The 13233-nt window shown below is 41.1% G+C and overlaps 1 protein-coding gene across 4 annotated transcripts in view; it reads left to right on the top strand.

Annotated features, from left to right (window-relative positions):
• The window catches only part of LOC115340737 (chloride channel protein C-like), a 134192-nt gene that overhangs the window by 77591 nt on the left and 43368 nt on the right, over positions 1 to 13233 (top strand). For 2 of the 4 annotated variants that reach the window (XM_030012721.2, XM_030012719.2), the window contains 3 exons: positions 251 to 347; positions 1349 to 1444; positions 3578 to 4954. In XM_030012721.2, the coding sequence (XP_029868581.2) occupies positions 251 to 347; positions 1349 to 1444; positions 3578 to 3829 (445 nt within the window). In that variant the 3' untranslated portion in view covers positions 3830 to 4954. Of the gene's footprint in view, positions 1 to 250; positions 348 to 1310; positions 1445 to 3577; positions 4955 to 13233 lie in introns of those variants that run through there. The other 2 variants (XM_030012720.2, XM_030012722.2) reach the window with 2 other exon arrangements.

Here is a 13233-nt window from a genome sequence, read left to right as displayed (position 1 = left end):
TCTCTTCTCCAAGCTGAACAAATCAAGTGATGTCAGCCACTCCTCCTAAGTCTTGCCCTCAAGACCTTTCACCATCTTGGTCGCCCTCGTCTGGACACGCTCTAATAGTTTGATGTCCTTCTTATATTGAGACGCCCAAAACTGCAGACAGTACTTCAGATACCATCATATATCTGATGCTAAAGCATTGAGTGCTTGCTTTTTAAAATTTGCCCCTTATAATGAATGTAGTCCTCTTCTCTAACCTTAGGTTAGAGCTGTGCATGCTGCTGGAGAATGAGCACATCTTTGAACCAGAGACAAATGATGAGACTTTCTCCTCCTCTCATCCTCTCTCCTATGAGAAGGTAACCTCTTTTATTTCAGTTCTTTCCTTGTTTAATCAGCATGTGTATTGGGTGATTTAGGATGAGCTCTCCATGAACAAAGAATTGATGTAATATATGTGGTAGAGATAAAGAAGTGGTCAGGTACAATTTAAATTAAAGGGTGACCAGAGACCTCCCAGGGACAGCTGTCATCAACTATCGAGTCTGGAAGTTGTGCAAGACTGCTGGCAAAGAATTTCCTTGCTCAGATAGGGTGTTCCAATCTTCTCTCTCTCAACTTCTCTGTGGATAGCAGAATTATTATAATATTTAATTCTGTATGGGATAGCACCTCTCTGAATGATGAGTGTTTATAAAAGCTTTCAAACTTGAAAAGCATGTAGCATTCTTCCCTTTGATAGATGACTAAAGGATTTTTAGGAATAGTAAACATTAAGCGTGGTAGAAGAAAAGCATGTGTTACCAAGGCAGGACTGGTAATGTAGTTCTGAGCAATTTATACAGGCACAACTGGAAAGTTGTCATATATTACTGAAGCTTGGTCTGCACATGGGAATCTGCCTGGCAAAACAGTGTTGAGAAGGAGCAGGGCAATTATGTATGGGATGAGGTGCCAGGATGCAAACAGGTACTCCTATGCAAGAGGGCTGAAGCTCAGCTGATGGCTGATACCAGTTTTGTTGCATTTTTCTGCACTATGCTATCATGTAATTACCACTTAGTGTGTGAATTTTCACAGCGTGAAAAAGCTCACCCCTAAGCCAATATAACTTAAATTGTCTTAATAGAGATACAGTTACACTAAGGAAAAAAAATATCTTTCTGTAAGTAAAGAGTGTTTAATTTTAAATTGCTAATTTAAGCTTTATTGGCAAAAGAATGTATAAAGTTTGGACAAGCTCTGCCAGTGTAGCTCTGCTAGAAAACTTTTTCTGAAGAGTCCAAATGGAAAGCTTTTGAACCTTGGGTTCTAATGTGCAGCACTGAAGAAAAGAGAAATGGATTCTTGCCTATTCCAGATAACAGTGGAGAAGCTGCCCAATCTGTCGCGCCTAACCATGCTGCTGAATCGCTACACTACAGATCCCCGGTATCAGCAACTCTTCATCAATCTGGTAAGACTGAAGCCAACTCTAAAAACAAACATTTCCTCCATGAACAATGTGTTTGTTATATTTTCTCATTTGTTTATGATGGCTGTGTCAGCCGCACTGATTTACATAAACACTGCCAATCCTGGGATGTTACATTCTCAACAAAAGTAGCTGAGTACAAACAGCATTCCGAAGTTTTAATTCATATTGTATAAACATAACAGATGTTGATAAAATGAGCCAAAAAGAAAATACAACAAAGGAGACCATTTCAAGGGGGCTTTTGATTAAAATACATTCCAGATTGACAAAATGATACAATGTTAATGGAATAGATCATTTAAATGTCATTATTTGGCTCTTATAGTCCTATAAAGCAAATATAAAGCAACACTTTTGAGATTTTAGGCTCCATTACAGTACAGTGCCTATACATCAACTTATAAATAAAGCTATATTTCTTTCCCCTTTCCTTTTTTTTTTTTTTTAATCCCTGCTATGACATTGCCACATTTATTTCCTAAATACTGTACTAAAATACTGGTCCAAAAGCAATAATGTGTTTGGTATACTGAATAAGGCCTAAAATAAATATGTTATAAACAAAATAAATGTAGTTTCTGCCTTGGTGAGTTTCCAGTCTACAGCATTGAAACTGAGGTGGGGGGACACTGGGAAATGCAGGCCAGAGAGCCTAATTGAGATGGGTTTTATTTAAAAAGATACAAAACCTGCTCCTGTTTACTCATGTGTAAAGAAGATGGGACTGAATTTGAGATCCATCTAGTCCGAATTCCTTGCTTTGAGAATAGCTGGAAGGAGAGAAAAGTTACAAAGCCCACAATGCTCCTAATATCCATTATCTAGTTTGGTTTAAGAGTTTCCTTTTAATAGATGGAGAAACTGAGGTGGAGAGAGGACACAAGGCTTTCCAAAGTTCAAGAGGAGGTCATACATAGGAGTAGAAGCCAGTTCGGCTGAGACCCAGTCCAGTGCTTGCACCATTGGGACACACAACTTTTTTGTGATGGGAAACCTATTGCACTCAATTAGTTTTAACATCGATAGCTAACTTTTTAGTACCTTATGTGATCCCTGAAGCACAAAGTATAGTATCCCTTCCAACAACTTGTTATTATCACTCATGAATGCTCTGCTTTTGATATCCACAGAAATATCCATTGTGAGTTCTTGGGTGTAATGATATCCTGTGGCAATGAGTTCCACAGCAAAATTATATTTGGTATAGAAAGAGGAAACCTTTTTACCTTTAATTTTTTTCCTCCTTATGTCTTTGAATGTCTTGTCAGTCCTGTACATGAAAGAGGGATAAGACACGTGTCCCTCTATACTGTGCATTTATTTATATTATTTTATCATGTCTTTGTTTCATTTTTCCTCTGTCTGGGAAAGCATACACTTGGGAAGTGTAATACACCTTCTTTGACAGAACTGGCCAAGTCATGAGAAGGATACTGTAGAATTATGTGAAAAGTAAAAACTTAGTGAACACCTATATAACCTATAAAGACCAGCTTGGTTAACAATAAAATGATCTTTAGCTCTGTTCCTATCAAGAAACAGTTATAACCCTCATAGTTTTCAGTGACCAGAGTTAAGTACTTGCAGTCCCTCTTCTTCTCAGAGCCATATGATTGTTTTCTTTGTCCTCTTCCTCGCAGTCTATGTTTCTGTGTGAATTGACTTTTATAAGCATTTACTGCAAAATATTACAGGATGTCATAAATGGTTGTGTAATGAGATAGCAGCTATAAAAAAATCTTAAGACTTAATAAATATTGGGGTCACTGACTATTTCCAAGTAAAAACTCAGACCATATCAATGGAGCTCAATTTTGCTTTTCTAGCCTGTTAGATTTGGGTACATTCCAGTCATAATAGTTTATTTAGAGTGAACCTGATGGTTTACCAAAAAAGAAAGTGTTTTTTTACTATGGTATTTCCTGATGCTTTAGGTATAATTGGGAATGGGGAAGAGCGAGAGAAGAACTAATGTTCTTATTGGCTCCTGTCCCTCAAGCCCGCTACCTCTCTCTCCCCTGCCTCCTTCCTCTGCCTTGCCTTTCCACTCCCGTGGCAGGGGTGCACTCGTGCTTTTGTGTTCTCCCTCTGTCTTCTCTCTTTGCCTTACAGGACCCATACATAAACAAATCTGCAATGTCAGTCCAAGCTCATTTCTCGCTGCAACGCACCTACATCATCTTTCGCACCCTGGGGCTGCGCCACCTCACTGTTGTTGACCGGCAGAACCGAGTGGTTGGGGTGATCACCAGGAAGGACCTGATGCCTTTCCCACTGGAGGAGAGGCTGAGGCTCCAGCTGGCACCACGGAGCCCTGATGTGGGTGAGCAGCCCCTGGATTCAAGGCCATGGATGTGTTCTTAGACTTTGTCACTTCTTTTTGAGCCTATGTTCTTCTTCAGGAAAAAAATAATCAGAGCTTTTCCACTTGATCCCTCCTGGAGAAGAGATGCTTAAAAGCTGTTGTATCTAGACATGTGGGATTCTAGCCCGGAGCTATGTCTCTTCAGCTGTTTGGTAATTGCAAAATTCATTAATTTAAATGCTTGTGAGACAAAGTAAGAATTCATGTGTTTATGGAAGATGTACATAAAATCAGACATGAAGGATGGATATCAAGAATGCTTTTGTCACACTGTGTCTATGCCTCCCAGTGAAAAAATGTCATAACCATTAGCAGCAGTTATGTTGGCAAAGCCTTTCAGTGAGGACTAAATCTTCAACCTCTGAGTATCTGCCTGTTAAAAAGGAGAATGTTTCCATATCAGTGTTTTTAAGTTGAAATATGTATGTTTAATGAGAGGAAATATTGCCCTGAGAGAGGTGGGCAACTGAAAGGAACAAGGGATTGGCCTTTCTTATTGGCCTATGTGTATTAGCAATTGAAAGGGAGAATTGTATGTAAGAGAAAGATATTGACTGTGGGGCTCCTGCCAAATTCCCATCACACTTCTCAGTGAGAGAAACTTGACATGGTTTTCTGTTGCCTACATTTCTTTCAATTTCTTCAACTAGAATAGGCTCTCTTTCTCTCCTTCCACCTGATTTGATAACATTTTTAGTTAAGTTCATTTGCAGTGAGGTATGGGGCAAATTCTAATAAATGATAAATTGTGAAGTAGTTTTTGTGTATATAGCCGCATATTTACAAAGCACAGATTAAATAATTCTTCATGATTTTGGAGTCATACAATGTTTGACGCCTTGGAAAGTGTTGTTTGTTAATAAATTAATGTGAACAATTTTTTGGATAAAGACATTTTTAGATTTCCTTCTATGACTATGTAATTGATGTTTAACTTTGTTCTGTTAAATACCAGAGGGATTCCCACAGATTTGGATATTAAAATCAAACATGTACGAAGGAATCCACCACTATTAATGTTGTTATAACGAATACCAAGGAAAACTAGTAATAATTTACTGGTTACAAAAACTTGCCAAAATTCCTGAATGTTAATTTCTGGTATTTGAATCATGTAGCTTTGAGTCTCCTATGAATCAAAGTTTTGTTGGATTTTCTCCTGTTTTCCCTGCTGGATCTTGTCTTTATTATCAATAATGTTGCTTTTGTAGCACCACAGAGAATGCACAGCACTTTAAAACATAAGCGTCCAGTCAATGCAAACAGCTGGCAGCCCAGAAACTTAGGAAGGTACATGAGAAAGGCTCTTTAAATGGTCAGTTAAAATATGCCATATGCAGGGTGAGAAATGCTTTGCAAATCATCCATCCAAGAGACATGGAGGTGGATGTTTATTTAGATCCTGTTACACTTAGTAATCTTTTGTTCATTAGTACACTAGTAAGGTCATTGTCACTATTGATCTATGCCTTACCTACATGAAAAATGCAAAGTTTTTCTTGAAGGAATTAGGGTTTGTGTGCTAGCAGAACAAGAGATCTAATCTAGAAACGCCTAGTGATTTCCCCTTAAGGCAATAGGAATCTTTTCTCTTGATAACCGAATCTGAATAACCTTGCCATGATTTTGCATTTTTGGTTCAAAGCCCTTTGCTGATTTCCTTTTCCTTGATTTATTGAGTACACAAAGTATCACCCTTCTAAGACCTGAGTAATGTAATTTCTTTTTGCTTACAGTATCTGTGGCTAAATGACTCAGTACAAACGATAGTTGGGGTGTACTTTGCAGAGTATGAGGGCTGGAGAGAGCCAGGATATCTGTAACTCATTACACAACTTTGAACAGGTCACTTAAATGCTTGGCATATCATTTACTCTGCCTTTAAAGTTGGAACATTGATAAGGATCCACCATAGTTACTGTGAAGAATACGTGTGTGAAAGATACTATAGGAATATAAACTATTTATATTAATATTTTGTGCAGGCCAGTTGTAAAAAACAGTGTGGGTTTGGTTGCCCCCCCCATCCCCATCAGGAACAAGTGTAATTTCTAAGGAAAAGTACACACAATTTACATGGAACTTCTCGTAACCGTGTTGTGAGCTGGGTGGGGGACAGCATGCTGCATTTTCCATACGTTATTATCTAGTTCCATTGCTAGATGAGTTTTTTTGTAATATATGTGTGTTTGTGAAAACACACGAAACAGAATTCCTTCCAGGACTTCCTGAAACAAGTAGCTCCCTTATATTCTGGACTCCAGTGACAAATCCATCTCATCACAAACCATAATAGCATAATACATATAGTAAAGTGAAAACAGATGAAATTGGTAGGAAGCTTTTCATTAATATGTGATTCTCATGATCCTTATATAGAACAGGTCTCTAAGGAATGGCAGTAACAAGTAGTCATATGATTTGACTCTTTGGCACAAGATACTTTTGTTTTTCTCCTTGTCTGCTTATAGTGCATGATAAATGTTCTGTTATTTCTTCATATGATTTGAACTATAGATAAAGATACTATTTTTATATGAAATACAGTTTGTTTATGAATTTTCACAGTTTCTGAACACAAATCTCTGTGACAGAGATAAAGGGCTTCACAACAAATTTCAAGTCATTCGCATTATTTTTGGTTTGTGCTATATACATCTATACCTCTTTCATCTCACCCTCCTTTATGATGGTGTTTTCCTAACACTTCTCTCTTAAACTGAAATATGCCTTAAAACACAGGGAGACTGAACTTTAGATCTAGGTTTGAAGTACAGCCATGCAAAATTCCCACCATTCAATTAGAAAAAATGCTTTCACATTAGAAACATTAAACCATCTGTGCATTACATATCCCTATGAATGAACATAAACTATTGTTAGAAGGTTTTTGTGGTATACAGCTTTAATGTATAGCTTTACAGGTATCCTGTAATGTCTATGTGCTTATGCTAATGTATGTAACATTGGTGGTGCTTTTCCTGTCATGTGATACTTACATACTTTAGAATTAAGTACCTAGTGTTTTTGAAGTGTCTGCTTTACCGTGCTGTAGAACCTTTTAACATTTTCTTGTTTTCCAATTGATTCTTGCTTACATTTTTAAATGGGATGTTGTCCTTCAATTGCATTTATTTGCTGACCATGAACAGAAAAGCCTAAAGGAGGGAAGGGAGATGAAGAAATTCTTAGTATCTACTTTATATAAAAATGATGACTTTAAGGATGCAGAGACCAACATTGCTAAGGATACTAGTAATAAGATATGGTCTATCTTACCTCAAGGCTGAGATAGACTTGAGCCAAAAAGCTAAACGGGAATGGAAATGTAACTAGCTGTACTTTGCAAGAGCAGCGTCTGGAAAATCACTGATGAAGAAGTGCTGCAAAATGTTACTGTTGTCTCTGCTGCCCCTTTTCACACAGCTTTAGCTAACAGAGCTGTCAGTGTACCTCTGGTGATCATGAAATCACTTAATGAAATGAAGTGTAACCAGCTCTCTACTAAACTAGTGGTTAATTAAGTGTGACCATCAAGTGATGGGAACCATAGCAGTATACAAGGGAATGCTTGTTCATTCCTGAAAGGCCTATTAAAGTAAGAGGAAATATGTGATCAGCACAGTTGTCTGAATGTCTAACACGGTATGGCGTGGGAATGCCAGCATCAGAGTTCAAACACATGAGGAATTACTGCTGCTGACTTGAGGTACTGAACAAACCAGAATAACTTACACTATGTGATTGTAATCAATGCCTAGCACACTTCTGAGGGGCCAAAGCAATGAAATTGTTGACTAACTTGCAGTACCTCATTTAACTGGCGAATCTTGCTTGTCCGAGATCATAGATTGTGTGCAAAGACTCAGCGTTCTGCCACTGAGGCTACTCTTTACTCCATGCCAGCAGACAAACTGTGAAGAATTATCGGTTTCTTCATATTTTATTTTGAAGGGGTTACAGAAAAGAATTTATATTTTTGCGCAGTTTAGATTTGCAAAGAGCTCTTTAGATGTGAAGTCTTACAGCTTCTGCTGTGATGTTGCTATAATCACCCCTCTTGTGTATGATGGAGCTGAGATGTGGATATGAAGTAGCCTACTGAGGATTGGAAAGTGAGTCTGTGGCAAATCTAAGAGGAGAACTTCGGACTCCTGACTTTTTCCTTCTCAATATGAATCTCCTACTTGTAAAGTAGTCACAAAAGTTAGCACTAAGGGAAGGCATGGTAAGTTGGGTGACTCACATGTCCTCTCACATTTTGTTAGCTTTCGTATGCAGGAGACAAGTGTTTGTAGTGTGATAGGGCTGTCCCTGGTATACAGAGCAAAGCCACCCATGCAGCAGGGAGGGCTGTGAAGACTGCACCTGTGCAGGAGGCACTCTAGTCCTGTGTAAGTGCTCTCAGTGACAATGCAGCCTGGAAGCCTCCCTGACATACACTGGGTACAGCTGGTCAGCACAGCAAAGTATGGGACCACTGCTGAGTCACTGCCTTGCAAATGCAGAAGGTATGGGTTTCTGTGAAAGCATGAGATGGAAAACAATAAATGCACAAGACGTGACGTGTGTGGTGTGTGTGTATGTATAGACATGAACGTGTATGTGTGTGCTCATATGCAGGTCAGGATCCTAATCTTTTTGTAACTATCATTTGTAATTTAGAAGACAGGCTAAGCACTGGATGAGGATATACATTTCCTTTTAGGAAAAAAAAAGGGGGAAACAAACTATGTGTATCTTGAGCTTCATTACTCTACAGTCATACAGACTACTACCTGTAGAAGCCTTTTTAATCCTCAAGGGGTAAGCAATAGGGTAGGGATTAGTGTTGATGCAAGTTATGGGTTGAGAGCAGGGCACGGAGGTAAAGCAGACAGAAGGGATTTAAAATAGCTTGGTGAATCAAGTGCCCAAGGTAGCAGCGTCTTGCAGGACATAAAAATAAGGAGTAATATTTATCTGAAAAGCCAAGAACAGTATAAGACATAAACATTATTCACAAAAATGCCATGACATTTCTTTAATGAGTCTGGGTGGAGCAGATCTCTGACAGATTGTTCTACCACCTTGTATTTAAGGTGAAGAATATCTAAAAAATCAGCTCTTTGAACCTAGAAAGCTGAGTTTCACAGAATCATGGAAGAATTTAGGTTGGAAGGGTCCTCTGGAGGTTACCTAGTCCACCCCCCTGCTCAGAGGAGGTCTAACTAGATCAGGTAGCTCAGGGCCATGCCCAGTCAAACCCTTGACACCTCCAAAGATGGGAAGCCCACATCCTCTATTCCAGTATTTGACCACCCTCATGGTAAAATATTTTTCTTATATTTAATTAGAATTTCCCATGCTTCAGCTTGTGTCCATTGCCTATCATTGTGCACCTCCAAGAAAAGTCTGGCTCTGTCTTCTCTGTACCTTGAAGTCCGGTAGTTTCAGCAGTCGGGTCTCCTCTGAACCTCCTCTTCTCCCAGCTGAATGGACTCATCTCTCTAAGCCTTACCTCATATGCCTGTGCTCCAGCCCCCTGACCAGTCTGGTGGCCCGCTGCTAGACTTGCTCCAGTATGTCAATATTTTTCCTGTACTGTGGAGCCTTCCCACCACCCCCAAACCAACTTGTGCAGATGCCATGCTAATCTCTGTATCATTCAAATTTTAGTATATATGCTGCTAAAGAGAATATGATTTCATTAGAAGATAAGCTAGAACAATGAATTTTTTAAAAAGAAGAAACCTGGAGACATTGGAAATGAAAGGCTTTTAACCCATTTCTGCCTTCTCCCCCATTACCCAATGTGTCCTTATGTTCTGGTCTTTTTCTCAGCCCACAATATTCAGTGGCGTCCTGCACTGTAAGGATGTCCTTACAATCCCCTCTCAGCCTCCTGGTAGAGTTATTTACATCAGCTTGGGTCCTTGGTTGCGTATGTCTCCTCTGCCTCTCTCAGAGCTCTCTTGCCTCTGGTTGTGCGTTTCTCCACTCTGTCTGACTTGCTCTGCACTCCAGAAACTTTTTCCCTGAAAAGTTGCTCAATCGCTGTTGGAAAAGCACAATTTCCTCCTCCTTCTAGAAGATGCCCCCTGACCGAGTGCAGCCGCATTGTTCTCTGCTGTCTCTTGAAAGGAACATAATGCTTATTAGCACAGAGTAACTCCAAATGAAGAAATTAAAATTATACACTCAACATGTTAACAGAAACATCCGCAACATTGTTTTGAAAAATTATTTATTAGGGTCTGGCCATGATTTTGGAAATTATTCAGGGTGGTTTTGTAACAGTCAAAAAACGTAAGGTGCTGTGTGTGAGGCTTTGGGGTTTGGACATATTTTTCCACAACTCTTTACATTTGTCGGTGAGAACATACAGCTCTTTTGACAGTAGGACTTGGGTGGGCTGATGGTTGCTGGATGCTGTAATAGGAGGTTGGCAGCACACAGAATGATAAACTTACTTGTCAACAGCCTCTCTGGCTTTCTTAGGGTAGGCTGAGCTTTGTACCTCTGCATCTTGTTTCTCATGTAGTCCTTGGTAATTTCTCTGGTATGGGTTAATTGATTTTGCATTTGTTTGCTGTTGTTTATATGTCTGCCCAACATGGAAGCCTTCTCAGCCACAGACGCTCACTTTGTATCTATTATTCCCTTCTTCGTTATGTTGCTTTCCTCAGCAAGAAAGAATTCTCCTTAAATTGTTTGCATGTTGGTGGCAACGGAGATGGAAGACCAAAGAAAATAAAGAAGAGATCCACAGTAAATGTTGAAAATGGGGTGCTTCCAGTGTGGGGGATGGAAAATAAGGCTGCAAGCACTGCTAGGGAGATCTCCAGTGAGGTGACCTCAGCAATGAGAGCCAGAAGAAGAGTTTAGAGAGCACCTCAAGAGGAAGCAGACCTATGGCTGCATCTGCATACAGTAAGGCACTTTCCCTGAAAAGGAAGCTACTGGCATAGAGGGAGGCCAGGTCAAAGGGCTCTGTAGGGCCCTTTTGGCCTCTGCGCCTGCATTTCCTTCCTGTGAAACCAAATGATCGTGTAGGGTTGGTGCTCACTAAGGTTTCCTGTGGCATGGAGTCGGGATATTGAGCTAAAACTATGCTCGGGTACTGCAGGACAGATGCCTTAATGACCCATCGGTTCATAGTTCATTTATGGCCACTTACTCTTTGGTATTGTAAGCATTTTGCTGTTTTTCTCTCATGCAGCATCTTTTTGTCTCCTGTTAGTTGTGTATTAGTTGCAATGCAGTTGTATTAACAGCATTTTTCCTCAATGAATTTCACTGTGTTATTTTCTTTCCATATTTCTCCTTTCTTTTCTTTATGGTTTGTTGGGCATTATTTCTTCATCCTTGCTACTGATTGCCTCTTCCTCATTGCTTTGCATGAGAATCCTTTTGTTTGCAGAAATTCAGGAAATTTTGCTTGCTTTACTTCAGAGCCTGGATATTGGCATAGAAAATGAATCATTTTTGATCTCTCCTTGTTTTTCCTTACAAAGTTATTTTCCAGACTTGTGCCAGGTTTTGAGTGCTCCTGGTTTCACTTTTAAAACAGAGAGCTCTGAATTTCCCCTGCCTGGCACTGCAGGTGTGGCCAGAATGGCTGCTTTCCCTGCCCATTCGCTTGCTAAATACTACACAGGTCCAGCCCAAGTGGGCTCAGAACACACCTCCTTAAGGCTACCCGAGGCAAGGTCACAGGCCCACTTGGGTGAGATTTCACCTATTTCATTAGAGTTTTGTACACTTGAGTGAACTTGAGTAGAGAAGCATGAAAGGTCTCCAGAAATAAACACAGCAGATCAGGGGCTGTGTGCAGTTTACCCTAGTGTTTTAATTTATTTTAAGATTAGAGCTAGCATTTTGCGAAATGCTGTTTGAAGTTGTTAATTAGGTTTGCCTGAACAGACTAAAACAGAGCGAGCTAATTGGTTAAGATTATAGCTAAAAGATCGTGACCTCTCACTGTGAAATGTCTCGGTATATGTTCTTGTTTAGGTCTGTTCTTCCAGGTTTTTTTTGAGGAGGTAGATAAAGCATGCACCGTATCACTGAGATGGTGAGGAATATGTTTTTATAATTTGGGAGTAGCATCCCTATCTCATATCCTGTTGTTAATGGGAGTTTTTTTTTACTAAATACTTCTGCATTCATTCTGCTTGCATTTTTGACAGGAGGAACACTATCAGGTGAGTTTTCAACTTTTTGTGAATAAAACCTAATAGGAAGCCTTTTCATAGCATCAGAGCATCCATAGGTACAAACTAACTTAATCAACTCTCACAAACCACGCAGTTACTGGCAAACCTGATTCATTTTATGAATAATTTTACTTGGACCTTAGTGAGAAAAATGTTCATATGAACAGCATGAGCAACAACTTTCCAGACAAAAACATGGAGGAGGGAGAGTATGTATAGACACAGTCTGTGGGGGCCTGTGACTTCATCGCGCTTCACATGATAAAGAGGGTTCACTTCAGGAGCTGGTAACGGGACGGAGACTTGAAAGGCCAGGCTACAGGAAGCGGGGATGGTGAGTCAGGAAATGGCAGCCTTCCCTCCGAGTCATCCTTGAACCACTGCCCTGGTGTGCTCATAGTGGGAATCGGATTAGCAGAGATGCTGTTCCTTCAGAAGAGATTTCAAACTTGGGTCGTGACCATTTGATGTCGTTAAGCGTTACGTGCTGTTTCTTCTCGAGAGCACGGATTTCAGATCCCGCATCTGGTCTGATCTCCAGCGTGGCTGCCCGTGTTTTGCAACCGCCCCTCTCCGTGGCGTGCGCGGAGGCACCGTGCCTCCTTTCCGGCCCGGCTTTCCATCCCGGTGCCGCGAGCCCTGTGACGCACCCGCCTGGCTTCTCGACGAAGCCACCGCACGGCCGATGACCCAGAAGTTTCTTGCACGGTTGTTGAATAGCTGTAATTTCCTCTTACACGCACATTATTTTCTGTAACAGTTGATCGGCTTGCCAGGAAAAGAAATCTCTGTTGGGGGGGGCTGATAGCATGATTTGGTGATGGCGGGGGTGCTTATCAGGAGGGTACGTGGAGTGACCGGTCAGGCAGGCAGCAGCAAGCCTTAGGCCGCCGTTGAGATCACAGCCTGGAAAAGGCACCTGATGGGGGGGGGGGGGGGGGGGGCGTTCGTACCTGTGTCGCTTTTAATTAAAAGGACGAAGTGACGCTTTGTGGTGCATTATGACCCGAAAGGAGAGGGATCGCACCCGGGGCTGACACGCCGCCCGCGCCAGGCCGGGAGACCACCGAGCGACACCAGCCGGCGGGGCAGAAGGCCGCCACCTGCTCCCCCGCCGGCCGCCTCCCGGCGCCTCGGCCCCGTCCCCCCGCCGCGGCCCGGAGCTGCCGCCGGGCCCCCTGCCTGCGGGAGCGGCGGCGCTCGCA

Source organism: Aquila chrysaetos, chromosome 4 (assembly GCF_900496995.4).
Source record: "Aquila chrysaetos chrysaetos chromosome 4, bAquChr1.4, whole genome shotgun sequence".
NCBI classification, from domain to species: Eukaryota; Metazoa; Chordata; class Aves; order Accipitriformes; family Accipitridae; genus Aquila; species Aquila chrysaetos.
The sequence above is the reverse complement of the archived record's forward strand: the minus strand, read 5'-3'. Positions and strand labels throughout refer to the sequence as shown.